We start from the raw sequence: 19122 nt of genomic DNA, 5'->3' as shown, positions 1-19122 counted from the left end.
TCGGAGATGATGGCAGGGCTTATTCAAACCTACACAGCCGGGGGAAGCTAAGGTGAGGACTATTCTGGATGCAGTCAAAATTAGCACTGTTATTTGTATTCTTGTGCCCCACGAACGAATTAGCTGGTACTTTAAACATTCCCCACAGTCGTATCATGCCACTCCTTCCATCTCGCCTTTGTCGTCCGATGCCAGAGACAAGCTCAGCTCCATTTCTAGTTTGGCTGCTCTGAAAACCCACAAGAAATCCCGATCTGGTGAGCACAGCTCCTTTTAGGGCTGAAGAATGCCCTCAGGCACCGCGCGCAGCTCCGCGGGCTCCCGGCCGCCCCCCAAATCTGCCACGAGCGGGCAGGGGAGGAAACAGCAGCAACACCAACCACCAACCAAACAGCAAACAACAACAGGAAACCCAGAGTCGTCCGGTAAAATTGCTTTTATTTCTGGTATTTCCGAAGTATAAAACACATCAGCCCAATATTGTATGGACAGAGGGGACGGTGTGTGTGTGGCTGTGGCGAGCCTGACCGCGGCCTCCCGGCACACCTGGCTGGCCGCAGCCGGGCACAGCTTGGGAAGGGGAAATTTAGTGGAAAAATATCTCTTGTATAACAAAATAGGAAACCTCATTTTTCTCAGTTCTATCCCCTCCTCCCTCCCACCCCAGATTGAATGATTTACCTTTTGCTATGAAGCACAAGCTCATTTTTCTACACCGCGCTGTTCAGGCAGCCCATAATGAACCCAGAGGCACGTTCCCAGCCCGAAGCCACCCAGTGAGGGCTTGCTGCTTGCCTCCCCTGGGCCCCACGTGCCCACACAGACCCAGCAGTGCCCACTGGGACAGGAGCCTGCGGTACCTGAGCCCCCATCACTGCTGGTCCATGCAGATTTCGGCTCATTTAACGCCCTGCTCCTACCAAAAGCTGAGTGGCACCAAGAAGGCAGGTCCAGGGAGCACAGCTGACCCCCTGCGTCCCCTTCCTCACTGCAGACACTAACCCAAAAAGCCCCTGTGAGCTCTGCACGGGGTGAAGCCCTGCTCCATCATCCCACACACCCCGCCACAAAGTGCCACTGCACGAGGGGAAAGAAAAAAAATCCCAGGTGGGACCGAGCGGGGACATCCAACCCTCTGGCACCTCGAATAAAGGACAGTGGCCATGCCAGGACCAAAAACCACAGTAACACCCAGAGCTGGTGCTGGGAACGGCTGTGCTGGAGCACCAGGAGCGATGTGATGCTCACCCCATGGTAGGCATCATGCTGGGACCCCAGGGGTTGCACAAGCACCCAGCAGGTGGCACACGCACCACCACCACCACCTGCTCTGCTGCTGGTCCTGCCCCTTCGCCAAGCAGAAAGGAAAGGCAAGCAGGTCTGCGGGTATTTATCACCACAGCTGACCTCTGAGCCTCTGTCACCACGGGGTGGAAGCTGGCCCCAGGGGATGAGCAATTAAAGGCTGGGGGAAGAGAGAGATGTGGTTCAGCTGGGGGGAAGGGAAAGGGGATGCCTGTTCCACCACCTCATTTTCAGATGAATTTAGAGGTTTACAAGGAAAAAGCAAATGCTGGGAGAAGAAGCCTTGCCTGGGCCACAGCTCTGCTTTCTCACCCGTGATGGCTGGGGTTTGGTACCTCGTGGCACAGCCAGTGATGCTAAAATAACCCAAGCCTGGCTGCTCTGTTAACAGTAAAATAACCAAAACTTGACCTCTCTTCCCATTGTCTTTCTGCTAATGGGTTTGGGGATGTCTGCTCCAATCACCCCCCTCTCTCTGGTGTCAGAGGAGACCAGATGAAAACCACCTACAGGAGTTTAATAACGAGTTAAAATGTCATCAGTTCATCTCTCTGACCTGAACCAGAGCTCCCGAGACAGCTTGAGGCAGAGACCCCCACCCATCTCTTGGAACCCCTTACTGGGACCTTTCCACAAGAAACTCTTCCAAACACGTCTGTATTTAGGTAGGATTAATAATCCCACACCTGTGAGCGATGTAAGGCATGCGGTGCCATGCGGGACTGAGCAGATCCCCGCAGGCACGATGGATGGATGGACGGACGGATGGGTGGATGGACGGATGGACAGAGGCAGACACGTCCCAGGGAGAGGCCAGCGGGCAGCTGAAAGCCCCACTGGGAGCAAATGGACAAGGCTGGGATGCTCTAAATTGGATCCAGCCTCTCCCAAATTAATTTCCAGCCCCAGGGAAACACAAAAACAAACCTATTCTGAAGTTCCTGAGCCGGTACCAGTTGGGTCCTGGGTGAAATTCCTGCTGGTTATTTCCCCAAACAGAGGGCTGGAGGTGTTCTGTACCAAACCAAGGTGAAATCCACCCATTTGGGGAAGGGAAAATCCACATTTACTTACTAAAGCCTTCTTTTGAAGGTTTAGGCAGTACCTGGGGCATGCCCCGTGCCCCTGTGCCGGGCTGAGTCTCGTTCATGGGAAAATCGCCTTTAAAAAGGAATTGGTTGCCCCCATGGGATCACCAATGAACTCAATTAGACATCGTATGTTTGAAAAATAAAACTTCTTCAAGACAAAGTATAATAATATTTTTAAAAAATCAGCAACACCCTTCTTCTAACCACAGAGTAACTATAAAGACCTTTTTAAAGAGCTCCATATTAAAATTTCTTGAATACATTATATATTAAATACAGTAACAACATTTCATGCAAGGTTTTCTGTACAAGTAGATCAGCTCAGTAGTATAACAATTCTGTACATTCCCATTGGTCTGGGGGCTCTGCTCATCTTCTTCAATGCTGGTGATGGAGAAAAGAAAGGAAGGATGACTTTTGGCACGTACTGTCCAGAGAAAGATGCACTCTTGCCCACGTGAAAGAGGAACAAGAAAAGCGCAGGAAGCTTTTAAGAGGCAAAAAAAAAAAAAAAAAAAAAAAAAGTAAAATAAAAACCCCAACAGCAAAGAGCAAAACGCTATCCCGAAACCTGGCTCTAGTGCTGCCGCATCCTCCAAGCTGGGATTTAAGAGAAAGCTCAGGCAGGAGTCCGGCTGGCCCGACACCGTCAGGAGGGATCGTGGGGAGAAGCGAGGATGGCAGGAGGGGGCCCTCGGGGGCTGAAGAAGAAACCACCCCCAGTGGCTTCCCCCCTGGGTGCCCTCCTGGCCCCAAGCAGCAAAATCCCAGGAGGAAACTCTGCTGCTGGTGCCCTTCAAAAGGGATGCTACGAGAATACCACTCCCGGAGGAGGACCATGGGGGGCTTGGGGGCACTGCTGGCTTGGGGGCAGCTCACCGCTGCCAGGGCTGTGCTGTCCCCTGAAGATCTTACACTCTACTCACTACTCCTGCCAGGGAAATAGCTGAAAATCAACCGAGTGAAGGGAGCGTGGCCAGGAGCGAGGGGCAGACATGAGGAAGGCCACGGGGCTCATCCCCTGTGCCTGGAGCGGGCGCCTCTGCACGAGCCTGGCTTTGATTTAGCCAGTACTGGAGGGACCTCGGGGGGCATCGGGCAGAGGACAGGCAAGCCACCACCTCACTTTGGTGTGGGATGAACCTGAGAAGGAGCAGGGCTTTCCACGGCACGGGGATCACACCAGGGAGCCCTCCAGCCTCCACCGAACACGCGGCCGTGAGAGCCTCAAGGCCACCGGCACCTGGCCTCGCGGCTACCTTCAGGCCACCACCGCGTGTCCCCCAACCCGTCCCTCCAGCCGGGCAGTGCACAGACCCCACAGCACCCCGGTGACCCCCCGTGAAGGACGCCTTGACCGAGCTCGCTCCACCAGGGCAAAGATTGGAAAAAAGGGGGTCTCAAATTCTGCAGGAAGAAATCCCCAAGGAAGAGCGTTGCGATGACCCTGTGGCCCATGTAGAGCTCCATCCCCAAACCCTACGCCAGATGTCCAGTAATTGCACTGTTATGTACAGGAAAAAGAAAGCTACGAAACAAAACAAAACAAAAAAAATTGGTATTTTTCTTTTCGACGATTCACCCGCTTTTGTCTGGTAGTCGGACACATGCATGTCCTGCTGGCTTCTAGCGATGGTCACGCATGCAAGACTTCAGTCCGAGTTACAAGTTAGGGGTCCTTTAGCTAGGGGTGCCTCCTTCGTGTCGTTCACTTCTTGTCCTCTTCTCCTAAAACGAAGGAAAATGAGAAAAACAAAGTATTGGCGGGGGGCTGGAAGCAAAGCAGCTCCCCGCTTCTGGCATCAGGAGAGGGTCCTTCCTGCTCGGGCTGGGTGAGGAGGAGGAGGATGGTCCCTGGGGGAGGAAGGGCTCAGCATAGGGAAAAGGAACGAGCCAGAGGCAGGCAGCTGGGGATGGGATGGGACGGGATGGGATGGACAGGATCCCTCGGTCTTGCCCCCAGGGAAAGCAGAGCAGGAGGCTCTGCTCTGCCTCCCCCGCTGTGTCCCGATGGATGGATGGGCGCTGCTCAGCGGATAGGCACGCACTGAGCATTTACACCCACGTACAGCTCCGGGACAACGAGCAAGGACTGAACTACCCATCACACTTCTTGGGGTTTTGCAGGCGCAGCTCTGTGATGCTAAATCAATCCATTTTCCTGCTTGGGAAACCGAGGCACGGCCAGCAGGTGAGACGGCTCCAGTCCATGAACACTTAGCAGAAAGCAAAGGAGCAAACCCAAAGCTTGGGACTGCCACAGCCCCAGGGCTGCCCTTCTTCAGCCTGAGCTCATGGGAGCAGGCTGCAGACCTCAACTCACACCCACCTGATCCCTGATTTTCAAGCAGCCAAGAGCAGATTATGGAGGTGGGAGAAAACCAGATGCCCAGTCTGTGCAGTGGAGTTACTTTCCTGTATTTCCTTTTACTTTTTTAATTAAAAACAAACAACAAGGAAAAAGGTAGCACTTCCTGAGAAGAATTATACAATCCCTGCCCGTGAATCTTTGGGCTGTATCTCTCTCTCTCTCACCCCTGCATGTGACAACAAACACATCTCTGGTGGGCTGCTGACACTGTGCCCTTGCCAACATGGGTGCTGCCTGAGCTTACGGCCAGGGAAGTGAATAAATAACAAGAGAAAAAGGAGGAAAAAAATAGAACAAAAGAACATAAACTTTTCCCCAACTTCTGCCAGAATACCTTCCCAGAGCTGGCTGCAGGATTCCTGCCCGAGAAGACACGGATCCCACCAGCAGCATCCCCTGGGCTGACCTGGCACTGTCTGGAGCACGCCAGGGATGCTGCTGGAGCCCAGGGCTTGTGCTAAAACTTCATTGCAAAACCCCCAACCCCTCTGCTCTGAGCTGCAGGGGCATTTCAGGCAGGTGGGTAGCTCGCCAGCCGCATGGCTTCCCCCACATGCTTTATGTCACAGCACAGGGTGTGCAAGGAGGCAGGCGCGGGGCAGGGATGGGGACAGGAAGGGGACCCAGCTGCGGTGCCAGCAGCGACCGTTTAACCACAGCCTTGGGCCCCCAAACCTCGGCTGATGCTCGGGGAAATGTTCCTGCAAGCAACAGAGCCAGCACGCAGCGTTTCTGCAAGAACTGAAGCCAGAAATGGGTCTGGCACCTGCACAGGGCCAGCGGGACCCCGTCCCTCGCTGTGGGCTCTGCCCCAGGGACACACTGTGGGGGCTCAGGACCGCTCACATGGGGTGGTCACAATGTGCTCACACCCATCTGGATCCTGCCTCTCACCCCCACGTCCTTAAACCCCTGCAAATCTGCATCCAGCCTCCGGCAGCTCAGCTCCTCCGAGATCTGCTCTGCACCAGGCGAGGCTCTGGGATCGTCCCCTCGTTTTTGGCTTTAGTTTCAGTGTGCTACTGGAAGGGGTGATGCTGGAGGGATGCAGCCCAGCACCAATCCCTCCCTCCACCCAGGGAACTGCTGCAGCTGTAGGGCTCTAAAAATCGCACAGACCCTGCTGCAGTGGGGAAACCCACAGCAGAGACCCCAGGAGAAAGGGAACCCCCTCGTCCCCTTTTGCAATGCCGGGGCAGCGGCACCGCGCGCTTCCCTCCGCTCTTCCGTTTCTAAAGTGCGTGCACAAATGCCAAAAAAAAAATGGGAAAAGAAACCAAAGCAAGGCAACAGAGCTGTAAAACCCCATCCAGAGAGACTCACGCACTGAAAGGTGCAGCACTGACATCCCGTGCACACACACACTACCCTACAAGGGCACGCCAGGATGCTTGGGGCTCTCGCTGCACTCCCGCAGCAGGGACAGCTCCAGGGAAAATGGGGCTGTGGCAGCCCCTGGGCTCCTGAGGGAGTTTTAGGGACTGCGACTGTCCCCAAGGTGGGTACACGGGGGGTCTTGCTGTGGCTTTTTTGTGAGCAGACACGGAGATTTCAGTCCCTGCAGGTTTTAGGCTGGCTCTGGTTCAGGCTGGGATGCGGAGCCCTGGTGGCAGGGACAGTGGCACGCTCATAGCACGGCCTCCTCTGCCAAGTGCCCTCCTCTCGGAGCACCCAGCACAAGGATGCCCCGGGCTTTGCAGATACGAGGGGCCCAAATCTCCCGTGGTGGTGGTGGGGACGCTCACACAGCTGCAATCCCAGCTGAGGTGGCAGGAGGCTGCGGAGCGCGGCGTCACTGCTGGGGAGGGGACAGGCACCAGTGGCACGGCCACCACCTTGGAAATCCTGAGAAATCAGCCAGGAGCAAAGCCAAAGAGCTACATAAGTGCTACAAAAATAGCCAAGGTGCTCCTCGGGCAGGGCATCACCTCGCTGCCACAGCAGAACTGTCCCCAGAAGCACTGCTGGGGCATTGGGGTTTCCAGGAGCAGCACCGCTTCTCAACTGCCCCGGCTTTTATCATGGCACAGAGGAGCCCCTGCCGTGGCTGCGCTTCCAGGCTTGGAGCCAGCGCCTGCAGTTTGTACCTCCTGAAACCCACTCGGACAAGAGACTTCTGCAAGATCCAGGCACAGATGGCTGGAAACTTCTCTTCTGCACACCACAGTGCTCACAAAGAGCAACACGCTTAAGAAACAAACACCAAAAACATCGGGTCAAGAGGGGGGGGCCACGTCCCTGTGCCAGGAGCAGAAACCTGCGAGGGCCAGAGGTGGATGCAGGCAGCGACCCTACACCCTGCCTGCGAGATGGAAGCAACCTGGGGCTGGGGAGAGGAACGCAAAACACGGAGACCACGGTGAAAACCACGAGCCTCAGCTTCCTGCAGCTCCCAGGACGAGGAAAACCCAGCGTAATGGAAACGCTGCTTATCTCAGTCTGATCAAAGGAGAAACTTTTCCATGCAAAACCCGAATCAGCAGAACCCACAGCTCAATATTTGCACCTGACAAACAACCGCCCTTGGCCACCCCTTGGGTTTTGGCCTCTCTGCTGGCAGCTGCAGGAGGTCCCAGGCTGGAGAGCGACCCCGAGCCCTGCCCTGCACAGGGCTCAGACTGGCCCAAACTCCACGCCACCTTCACCCAGACGTGCTCTGGATCCCCCCCGACACGACCAAGGCTTGGCAGGGGATCAGACCCCAGGGGACGCCCACCCTTGCTCTGGAGTCCTGCAGGTTTTCAACTGGTGCTCCCCGCTCCACGTGTTTCTTACCGTCCTGAGAATGCCTGGTAAAAAAACCACAACACCGCATTTAAAAGTGGCTTTTTAAAAAAAAAAAAAAAACACGTATCTGCCCAGAGAAACTAGGATGATGTGAAATTTTAATGATTTCTTTCAAATGCGATGATTTAAGCATGATTTTTCCCCGTAGCCATGACTGAGTAGCTGCATCCAAACCCTTGTGGGATGAGACAGAGCGAACCAAGAGCATGCACATGCTGTGACCGAGGGGATCAGGGTGCTCGGAGGAGCCAGCGCTGTAGGAGCAAGGCCCCGGGGGGAACAGAAGCAGGGAATACTCCAGGCTGCTGTGACAGGCTTCAAAACGATCACACCTTCTCCAGAAACCGCCTCCAGACACCCCGCTACGCTCGGAGCTGGGCTGACAGAGCCGATGCAAAGCCCTTCCTCCAACAGCGCTGGGTTGTTATGAAGGAACACAAAGTGTGGGAGCAAGAAACACTCATCCCCGGCTCACAGATGGTGGAGCGAGGACCAGGGGCATGCAGGGATGAGGCAGCCAAGAACTGAACCAGCTCTCCTACGTCCCAGCCCAGTGCCACGCCGGCATCGCTGCTACACGACAACACATGCCTGGCTGGTGCAAAGCATCTAGCAGCCCATCGAGAGGGGCAACAATTGAATAAAAATAACCCAGAAACGCTTTCCATCTGGTCAGTAAAGGCAAGAGCACCTCCAGCTCTCAGCAGAGCCTGGCAGGATGCTGCTGTGGGCACCCCCAGCGTGCTGGGATCTGACGAGGGGTGCGGTGTTTTCCTGCCTGCAATCATTCCCCATCCATCCTCTAAAATGCCCGAGATCCCTCCCCGGCAGGGCTGACAGCACCTGCCTTTAGCCCCAAAATGCAAAAGCAGCTTTGGACAGTTTGCACGGGTCATTGGTAGAAGGTGAAGGCAAAAGGAAGGGATTGCTAGGATGATGGTTGCTAAAGGGGTGGGAAAAAGCCTTGGAGCAAGGTGACGATGTGGAAGGACCTCCAGCCCCTGCCCAGGTTGCTCATCTCTCCCCTGGCTACTACCCTCACCCCACAGGCAAGGATGGGGTTTTCCTGCCTTTCTCCCCACTGCTGTTCCCCTATCAGGTAGCAAAAGGTGGGGGACAGTAAAAGAACACCTTTAAAAATGAAAAAAAAAAAGAGTCTGGTTTCATAGCAAGGGGCCACCCTGTCACAGGCACAGTGCTGCTCGGCAGCCCCATGGCCCTGAAGGCTTAACTCAACCCAGAAATGACCCACAGCAGCATCTTCTGCAAGAATTTTTGCAAGAAATGAAAGAAGAGGATGATATCATCCTCTCAGCAGGCTGTCTAAACACATGCTGTGATTTATGGCGCGTGGGAACCACTACCCCGGTGCAAACGGGCTCCCATTGTGCCTGCCCTGTGCCAGACCCCAGTGGCAGCCCCATTAAAACCAGTTTGCACATTGCCACAGCTCCCATTTGGTCTTAAAATAGATGTGGCAACATGAGACAGGGACAGCCACGGAAGGGTGGAAAAATCAAGGGGAAAAAAGGAAGGATTCCTGTTGGAAACCAGTATTGGACTCCTTTTGCTTTAAAGGAAGGGATCCAGTTCCCCGAGGTTCAAGAGGAGCTGGATAAACACGCATGGCAGATTTATCTGTTGTTCCAGCTCCCGGGGAGCATTTCCAGCAGACCTGAGCATCAACTGCTCTGCCTGGTGTGGCAGCTGGGGAGGAAGGGGGTCGGAGGAAAAGGCCCTTTTTGGCAGCTGGGAAAGCGGGGCGCAGGGACGTGCAGGCACAGACACCACATCAGCAGGGGGCACGGGTGAGGTGCCCACCAGGCCATCGCCCGCCCAAGCAAAGCACCACGGAGCCAGCAGCCAAGCACCGTGCAGCCCCTGCTCACCGTCCAGGTGGTTGCGGGACAGGTACTTGAGTCCTTCGTCGAGCAGGATAACGGGCAGGGAGATTTTCAGCACCACCACCCACTGCGGCCAGCTCAGGGGGGTGACCTGGAAGATGAGCTGCGAGGCAGAAAAGGATTTGACATGTTAATAGGGAAGGAGACGGGATTTCCTTTTGTTTAAGATGAGCTTCTGTTGCATGACACAGATTGAGAAAAAAAAATTGTCCCAGGTACAAGGAGGGATTTCCTTAAGGTTTGTCATGATCCCAAGGAGGGTCAAAATGATGCCCCTCACTTCTCCCTCGGATGGGAAAAGTGAAGCACAAGCTAGGACTGGGTGCACATGGTCACGGAGGTGCTCAGCAGCAGCACGAGGGAGAACACCAGCTCCCGGGATCAGTGACCCTCTCGATGTCACACACCCTTGGGAATTAATCGAGATTGGACTGCAAAGGGAGACGATGCCTCCAAAAGGGGCTGAGCCTGGAGGCAGCTACATGGCTTTGCCTTGAGGAGAGGGTCTGACTTGTTGGGCCATGGGGACTCCTGGGCCCTGTGCTGGTTTGAGTCACAGGACCTGGCCCTGAGGGCACTCCAAACCCCAAGGTTGCCCCAGGAGATGTCCTCGCCCACAAGCAGAGTCCCCAAGCTGCACACAGAGGTGGCGCAGGGCACTCACGGGCATGGGCTTGACGTAGAGGATGAAGAAGTGCAGAGCCATGGACATGACAATGGCCCCCAGCAGCCAGATGTTGAGCCATGGGGGCATCCGCAGCAGCGACTGGTTCTCGGAGACACTGCGAAAGCAAGGGGACAGCGTTGGTGCAAAAAGCCTCCTGGTGCCCACACAGCCCAGCTCCTTGCTCTTCCAGGCTGTTCAGCTTCAGGCTTTGCCATCATTTAGATCCAGACACCCAGCAGAATGGCTCTGCTGAGCCAAAACAAAGCCCTCGGCCACTAACAGATGCCCCAAGAGACCCTACAAGAAATGGGTTGTGTGCAGCATGATCCTGTAGCCTCCCCACCTGTTCAGAGCGTTGCACATCTCGATCGTCACCAGCACGGACAGAGCCATCGTGGTCGGGTATCGGGACTCGAAGATTTCACAGTCAACTCCTTCAAAGATGGGGTTGTCCTCGGTGCACCTCATGAAGTTCCTCTGCCAGCACAGGAAACCGCTCGTAAGAAGCTCGTGGTAGGGGAAGGCAGGGAAGGGGAAGAAGGAGGCAAGTGCTTCAGGGCAGCTGGGGAACCTTACCAGGGCCACCAATAAACATCCAACAGCTCGGAACAATTGACAAAAATGTCCTCAGCTTCTGTATTGTGGCTTAGAGATTTTCATGGGTGGTTAATAGGGTGCTTGAGCATACACAGATCTCCAGCAAAAAATCCTTTTCCACTGCACGCCGCACTGGGGTGAGGTGGCACACGGTTCCCCACCATCCCATTCAGAGACGGCAATGCAATAATTGACCCCATTCAACGTGGGTTTGGGACCACTTTCAGCTTCTTGGGATCAACTCCCCCCCATGCTAGTTGCTACCAGAAGTGAGGCTGGAAACAAGGCCCCGAGGGGGTGAATTCGTTTCCTGAATGACTTTTCCATCAGGAAGGTGGGAACGTCACAACCACAGACAGAGGCAGGGGAAGACCCCAACTCACCAGCTGATGAAAGGAGACCTGCGGCCCCTCGGCGTCGTACAGGAACCACCAGGTAGCTGCGCCCACCGTGGCCAGCCCCACGTACACTGCGGCCAAGAGAGAGATCCCTCAGCTGGAGCCCCCACCACAGTCCCCCACACCCCCTGCCTCATCCCCCTGCCCACCAGGGCTCACCTCCGATGGCCAGGTAGCGAAAAAAGAGCCAGCCGCTGATGAGGGGCTCCTTGGGGTTGCGGGGCAGCTTGTCCATGATGTCCAGGTCCGGGGGGTTGAAGCCCAGCGCGGTGGCCGGCAGCCCGTCCGTCACCAGGTTCACCCACAGCAGCTGCACGGGGATGAGGGCCTCGGGCAGGCCCAAGATAGCCGTCAGGAAGATGCTGCGGGGGGAAAACACCAGAAGCTGAGTTAGACGAGCTCCGGGGGCAGCCAAAGAAAGTGTGTGGTGTAAGGGGAGAGCGAGCAGGAACACCGAGTCCAAATGAACATTCGAGCAAAGCTCTGCGGATGAACTTGTGGCCCCCAAGTCAGCAGCCTGCAAGCCTGGGCTGAGTTTTGCAGCTATGATTATTTTTGCTGGTAAAACGTGCTTTGCAGCTGGAAGGAAACCACTGAGCTCGTTCCCAGTACGAACACACCCAACACACACTCAGAGGTTGGTGAGGCACTGGAGCAGGCTGCCCAGAGAGCCTGGGGATGCCCCATCCCTGGAGGTGCTCAAGGCCAGGTTAGATGAGGCCCTGGGGAACCTGATCTGGTGGGTGACATCCCTGCCTATGGCATGGGGTTGGAACTAGATGATTTTTGAGGTCCCTTCCAACCCAGGCTGTTCTATGTCTCTATGAAATGCAAGGGCAAAAGATGCTCAAGCTCTCCCTGCCCTCTGCAGGGCTGCAAATGTGCTGCAGGGGATGGCAGGGAGTGGCTGGCAGGGACAGGGACAGGACCTGGTGAGGAGGGCATTGGTGCCACCCGTTGCCACCACCCCACACACAAACACCCGCCTCAGGTGCCCGAACCCACGTCCCCACCGCTGCTCCCCGGGACGCGGTGCTCACCAAACGACCTCGCCGACGTTGGAGGAGATGAGATAGCGGATGAACTGCTTCATGTTGTTGTAGATGGCCCTGCCCTCCTCCACGGCCGACACGATGGTGGAGAAGTTGTCGTCCGACAGCACCATCTCAGCAGCCGACTTGGCGACGGCCGTGCCGGACCCCATGGCGATGCCGATCTCGGCTTTCTTCAGGGCTGGGGCATCGTTGACGCCGTCGCCCGTCTGCACGGAGCCGTAATTAAAGGGGTGCGAGGGGAAGGGCCGGGCAGGGAGGAGGAGGCCGTGGACTCACCATGGCGGTGATCTCGTTGAAGGACTGCAGGTACTCAACGATGCGGGACTTGTGCGCCGGCTCCACGCGGGCGAAGCAGCGGGCGTCGCGGCACGCCTGCCGCTGGGCCTCGGGGGACAGCTCGTCGAACTCCCGGCCCGTGTAGGCCTTGCCGGCCACGTCCTCGTTCTCCGAGAAGATGCCGATGCGGCGGCAGATGGCCACCGCCGTGCCCTTGTTGTCGCCGGTGATCATGATGACGCGGATGCCGGCCTTGCGGCACATCTCAATGGAGGAGGTGACCTCCTTGCGGGGGGGGTCCAGCATCCCCACGCAGCCCACGAAGGTCAGGTTGGTCTGGGGGGGGACAGCACAGACCACGTTAAACCCCGAGAGAATGCAGCCACATCCCTCTGCACCATGAAACCGTCCCAGGCACAGCGATACCGGGGCACTTGGGGACTTCTCAGGGTAGGAAACCCTTGGGACATTTCCTGTCAATGGACGCACCCCGTAATCCCAATGCAAGGGGATGTTCCCACCCCCTCCAGTGCTCCTCACACATTTCTACTCTGCTCCCATCCCTCCTGGAGGTCCCCAGATCCCTCTCGGCAACCACCCCATATGGATGGACGCCTGATGGGACGGCGGCACCATTGGCTTTGGGATCAGCCTCACTGCACACAGCTCTGCAGTGGGGTTTGCAGAGAAAGAGCTGAGCCACCACACCACCTGGCACCACTGGGGAAACCAAGGGAGAAAACACTGCTGGGGCAGCGGGAAGGGGGTGGGAGAACTTTGGGAATAAGGAGAAAAGCCCCCGGAGCCGGCCGGTCGCTGCCTACCTCGTAGTGGACGAAGGCGGCGGAGTCGTGGAGCTGCATGGTCTCCCTGCGGACGGGCGAGTCGTGGGTGGCCAGGGCCAGGCAGCGCAGCGTGTCGATGCCCATGCCCCAGTCCCGGATCCGGCTCAGGATCTTCTCCCGCACCGGGGCCGTCAGCGGGACCCGGGCCGTGCCCACGCGGACGTGGGTGCAGCGCTCGATCACGCTCTCCGGGGCGCCCTGAGGAGGAGCAGGGGGCTCAGGAGATGCCTGCTGGGGGGTCACTGCTGGTCCCCCACCCTCGTCACCCTGGCACAAAGCGATTCTGTGCACAGGGGATAAATCCTGCCGCGGGCAGAGCATCACCCCCTGAGCGTGAGCCTGGGAGTGAAGACTGAGAAAGGGATCGACACGACGGGAACATGAGCCCAGAGATGGAGCATCTCCTGCCAGCACTGTGCCATGGGGCAGGGAGGCACAACATTTGGGAAAAAGAAGGAAATCTCCCCAAAACGGGAGCACGCATGCAGCCTGGTGGCACGGCGCACTAGATGGCAGCCTCGACTCGAGCACACGGCCAGGAAGGATGAAGCTGCATCGGGTCAGAAGGCATGGGATCTGCTGTGCGGGGATCAGCCTTGCTCCTTCCAGCCCCCCGGCTGCCCACTATGCTCCCAACCCCCTGTCCCCAAAGGGGCAAGGGCCGAGGGGGGCTGCCAAAAATACACACTTCCCACAGGATGCTCAGTGTGTGCTTGCAATGCCTTTGTGATTTAGGAGAACACGGCCTTTAGCACTGCAGCATCTCACCCTGTCCTTTTTTGACCCTGGCAAAAGTTCCCCTTTCAGACGAAACCTGCAATCTTTCCATTGCTCCCCTTAAAATAGTGGGGCAGGACGGTGGCTCCACTCAGTCCCGACCCAACCCAGAGGACAGAGATGACCCCAAACATCTCCGTATGGGAACACCAGGACACAAAGCTGCTCAGGGGCAGCGGAGTGTAATTCCTGCTGCACCTCCTCTGCCCTTTTCTCTTGGGAAGGAAATGCCCTTTAAGTACTATTTTATTTCTGGTTCCAGTGGAAAGCTGAACCCTTTGAGCTTTGTTGGTGTCTGCAGGGTCCAGGCATAAAAGCAAGAGCTGACTTTTGGGCAGGGGCAGCTCCCCTGCCCCCTGGAACCAGGATGCTCAGAGGTTTTCCTCCCTCTAAACCCATTTTTCTTAGTTCTTTTATTTTTTTCCCCCCATTGTTTCTGCAAAGACTCCCCCCTCCCTGGCCACACCACTTTACCTGATGGTTAAACACACAGCAAGGCAAGAAACAACCCCCAGAAAGCACCAAAACCTGCTGGGGTGAGCACTGAAACCTGCTGGGGTGAGCACGGGGACCCTGTCCCTACCTTGACGAACATCTTGCTGCCGGCAGAGTTGTGGCCAGGGCTGGTGGGCGTGCAGTACACCGACATGGACTTGCGGTCGCGGGAGAACTCCAGGGTGCACTCCTTCCTCATCAGCTGCTTGATCACCTGCAGGGACAGCACAGGGCTGAGCTGGGGTGGCTGTGGGGCTGCCGCAAAGCAGAGAGGCGGGGGCCCATCTCCACCCACCAGGTGGAAAATCCCCCACCTGGGCAGTACCTCGAGGTCTGCACAGTGAGGGCTGTGTTGGCAGGCAAGGCAGGGTGCACACACACATGGGCAGGGGCACACCAACTGGCTCGTGCACCCCGACACCCCAAAAGCCAGGCCAACGTTATTATTGTTGTTATTATTATTATTATTGCCAACATTATTAATTTCAGAAGCCAAACGCACAACAGGACAGCAGCCAGTCCTCATCAGACCAATCCCCTTCGCGCACCAACATCAGCATCACAGCAGCTGAGCCAGCTCCTGAAAGGACGCTCCCAAAAAAGCCATTTACAGGGCATTCGAGGCCAATTTGAATTATTTTCCAGTAAGGGGAGCAGGGATGCTGATGCCTACCTTGCTCACTGGACTCTCTGCATGGCTGCACTGTTTGTGCAATTATTTTATTTTTTGTTGCTAGGAGGGTGTCGTTTGCGACTGGACACAAACAGCTGTTTGCACAGGACTTTTACAGCTACTTAAATCTCGATAAATCAGCAAAGGAGTAAAAAAAAAGAGCTGCTTTTGTGGCAAAACCTTGCAAGTTCAAAGTTATAAGGGCACAGCCCTCCTCATGACGCTGTGTGCAGGAGCAAGGTGGGCACAGAGATGTGCAGGGAGATGTGCTGTGGTTAATCATGCACAAAGGGGGATGCTGGCGCCTGCATTTGCTGCCTGTGGATACAGCAGGCAGGCAGCGAGGCCAAAAAAACAGTGCAGGAGCAAACGGGGATGAACACAGCAAGCGCACGAGGCCGGGAGAGGCAGAGCGACAGCACCGCATAACAAAGCAGCTGCTGGACTGCCAACAGATGGGAAACTCCATTTTCCTCCTCAAAAAGCAGTCCAGGGATTTATGACAACCTGCTTGGACCTATCCACGGGACAAGCAGCACAACCGAGCGCCCTTCCTTTGAGCAAGCAAAGACGTGGAGAGGCCTAGCGGCACGACACCAAATCCAGCTGGGAAACCAAGGGCGTCTTCACAGGAGGACGGGGAGACCCCCGTGAGCTGGAGCAGCAAGAACTGAAGGTTCACATGGAAACCAGAGGTGTTTCCCAGAGCAAGTCCCAGGGGTGGAACTGGGATTTGGGTCGAGACCCCAGGGTCAGCCTAAACTGGGCACCTGAGGATTACTGAGGCTCGTCCCCCCGTCGGCCCAGCAATGGCACCCTTGTGCCCGATCCGTCCTTTTTTCAACCCAAGTGGCCATGGCTCATCCCCAAGCCCTCCCTCCCTCCCTCCCCGCTCACCGAATTGCAGGCGTTGGCTCGCTCCACCTTGGAGAGTTTGCTGGTGTCGGTGTCGAAGACGTTCATCTTTTCCACCAGGCACGTCAGGGCTGTTTCGGTGGCTTCCCCCACCTTCTCGTAGACTTTTTTTGACTAGAGAGCAGGGAAAAAAAATAAGTAGAGCTCAAGCTTTGGAGCACAGCCCCCTAACACATCTCCAACCCAGGGTGCTGATGCTTGCTGGGTCATCCCAGAACACCATCCCCATGCGGGGGGACAGGCTGAATCCAGGCGGGGGCTGTGGGTAATCCCCAGGGATGGAGACCAGGAGGTGCCACATCGCGTTGGTAGCATCCCTGCTAAGGATGGGCTGCGCTTGAGAGAGTGAAACCCTTGGGCATCCATCACAAGAGGCAAATCTCCACTGATTTTACCCCAAAAAGGCCCGAAGGGAAGGGAAAAGCATGTCAGGAGCCAGAAGTGACCCGGCCCCACGCACCTCGTTGTAGTCCAGCGAGGAGTCGTTGCAGAGCGCGCAGATGGTGGCCAGCTCCACCAGCCCGTCGTACTGCCCGCACCGCACCGGCTGCTCGTCCTTCAGGCTGCGGGGGGAAAGCAATGGCTCAGAGCCCGACGCTTCGCCCAGCCACACCATAAATACTGCTTAGCTTCTCCCCACGTAGCCCGGGGAAAATATTCTGCAGAGAGGGGGAAAGAGCCTGCGTAAGGCTCAGGGCACGGCGATAAATGCTTGGGCTCTTGTTTTGTGCTTTAAGAAGCGGGGCAGGACTACGTGCCAATAGATGCACTGAGCAAATCACCTCCTGAAGTGCCCCAGAATAAAAGGGGCTGCGGAGGAATGGTAAGGACTGACAGCAGCCTCTTACAGCTCCCCCTGGGTCACTGGCTGGCTGGCTGTGAAGGTGATGGACCAGAAAAGAGGAAAAAGCACCCCGGGGTCTCCAAGTGCTGGGTGTCCAGAGGAGCTGCGGGACCTGCAGCGTGTCCCTTCTCCTCCCTGCTCCATGGAGGGCACCCGAGGGAGACAAATTTCACAGCGGCATCGCTGGGGCTGTTTCTGAGCAGGCAGCAAAATGTTGCCTCGGGTGAGGGCTTCAGAAGCAGCAGCCCTGTGCTATGTACAGGAGCACAAATGTGCCTGGAAGCAAGCAGCACCGAAGTTGGATGCTCCTCCTTGCCCGCCTGCTGCCCAATGGTGGAAACAGCCACAGAGATTTTCAGGGGAAGCGAAAAATGATCCGGGCTCCAGGAGAGGTAACTGCAGGTTAGGGCTGTGCAAACCCAGCCGCTCGCCCGCTCGCTGGAAAAATAATTTGTCAGGCATTTATTAGGATCAGTTTATTCCACTGCTGGTTCCCAATGGAAAGAACATTTTGGAGCCCTTCTTACAGCTCGGGAGCGGAAAACAGGGAGCGGCCAAGAAAATCTGAAAAATCTGTTTGCACAGGGACGAAAGCACTTTGGGCTGCATTTTGGTGTTTGAGAAAGCAGAAACATTTGGGATGGTTTTTGTGGCGTGTGATGCCCTGGAGAGAGCTGGGAAGGGACAGGGGAACATGCCCATTGCTGGCTGTCCTTGCCTGGAACCGGGTTGGATCATGCTGGGAAAGGCCTTGGCCAAAGTGCTGCTGCCCCAGTGCTGTGAAAGAACCCAAAAAAGGGACACTGCAGCTGCACAGGGGACCTGACCCCAGCACAGCTCCTCGATCCTTATTTAACCAAAATGCAATGATTAATACCAGCTTATGACCTGGCTTGCATTTTAATGGAGATTCTTACTGGAGGATCAAATTGGCTTCATAAATATTCATGAAATTAAGTCTGAGGCTAGGATGAAGTGCAGCCTCTGCATGGCTCAGCGGAGGGGAGAGCGGCAAGGATGTGTCAGGAGGCATCTCCCCACACCAGGGGGCATCTCCCCGTGCCAGGGAGAAAACCTGGGAAGCTTTTTGCCTCCCCCAGATCCTCCCCGGATTCCCTGCACTGATTGCATCTTCTTCTGGGAAAAATAACCATGCTCCCTAAAATGCATAGTTCCTTCCCGGAGGGATGCAGCGGGGGCAGAAGGGTGCCCTGTTTGACCCAAGGACAAGCTCAAAACAGGCTGGGAAAGCTCTGCTGAGAAAGGAAGCAGCTGAAAACAGCTTCTCCCAGCTGCCACCAAAAGTGAGGAGCACGAGGAGCAGCCACCTGATGCTTGCAAGCCCAGCAGGGCTGAAAACCAGTGCCCAGGTGGGGTTTCCGTGTGCGGTTCTCAGTGTGGCTGAGAAATGAGAGCAAAAGCCCAGATTGCTCGCAGCCACAGGGGGTGAGGCTGGGGTCCCCCCGGCGTGGCCACCAGCTCAGCCCTGCCCCGTGTCCCCACGGTGGGGACCGTACTCACATCTGTCCCTCAGGGGCGTAGGTGGAGCCGGTGATGCTGAACTCATGCAGGCTGCACTGGGTGCCCTCCACCTTCTCCATAATGAACATCTGCGAGGGGGACAGGCAGATACGCAGCGTTAGGCGGCGATTTTTGGGTGCCCACCGCTCCCCGAATCCTCCCAGCTTTCACACCCACCTCCTCCAGCGATTCCTGCCTGTTGCAGAGGAGCAGGGCCCAGCCAGCTTCTAAGCAGCCGCCTCTGCTTTTCTCGGAGCAGGGGTCACGTCCCTGCTCCTGCTCCAGGAAAGGAAGGGAAGGATCCGGCCAGCTGTGAGCTTTGGGACCGGGCTCCCCGTGCCGCCCCCTCTCCAGCCAGCTCCCAGCCACCAGCTCGCCTGGTGCACTTCTGGGGTTATGGCCTGGTTAATAAAGCCCCAGGGAGATGTAAAAGTCCCACACGCTCTAATTTTAGTGATTTTTGCCTTTCAAATGCCTTCCAGACACTCCCTTGCCATTACAGTGAGAGCAATGAAAAAAATAGAAAATGAAAACGTCATAAAAACCCGCCTGTCCCCAAACTCCCCTCGGCTCCATCCCAGCACATCCCATGCTGTGGGGC

General features: G+C 56.3%; 1 protein-coding gene across 3 annotated transcripts in view; it reads right to left on the bottom strand.

Annotated features, from left to right (window-relative positions):
• Window positions 1-421: 421 nt before the first annotated feature.
• The window catches only part of ATP2A3 (ATPase sarcoplasmic/endoplasmic reticulum Ca2+ transporting 3), a 48383-nt gene continuing 29682 nt past the window's right edge, over window positions 422-19122 (bottom strand). For 2 of the 3 annotated variants that reach the window (XM_084493539.1, XM_084493541.1), the window contains 15 exons: window positions 18522-18610; window positions 16617-16719; window positions 16139-16270; window positions 14657-14782; window positions 13276-13494; window positions 12452-12787; window positions 12161-12381; window positions 11280-11482; window positions 11106-11191; window positions 10469-10602; window positions 10123-10240; window positions 9444-9561; window positions 7484-7556; window positions 2103-4124; window positions 422-1908 (listed from right to left, as the gene is read on the bottom strand). In XM_084493539.1, coding sequence (XP_084349665.1) covers window positions 4049-4124; window positions 7484-7556; window positions 9444-9561; window positions 10123-10240; window positions 10469-10602; window positions 11106-11191; window positions 11280-11482; window positions 12161-12381; window positions 12452-12787; window positions 13276-13494; window positions 14657-14782; window positions 16139-16270; window positions 16617-16719; window positions 18522-18610 — 2034 coding nt within the window. In that variant the 3' untranslated portion in view covers window positions 422-1908; window positions 2103-4048. The remainder of the gene's footprint in view (window positions 1909-2102; window positions 4125-7483; window positions 7557-9443; window positions 9562-10122; window positions 10241-10468; window positions 10603-11105; window positions 11192-11279; window positions 11483-12160; window positions 12382-12451; window positions 12788-13275; window positions 13495-14656; window positions 14783-16138; window positions 16271-16616; window positions 16720-18521; window positions 18611-19122) is intronic. The other variant, XM_084493540.1, reaches the window with a different exon arrangement.

This window comes from Aythya ferina, assembly GCF_964211825.1.
Source record: "Aythya ferina genome assembly, chromosome: 19".
Lineage (NCBI taxonomy): Eukaryota > Metazoa > Chordata > Aves > Anseriformes > Anatidae > Aythya > Aythya ferina.
This window is presented reverse-complemented; position numbering and strand designations above follow the sequence as displayed.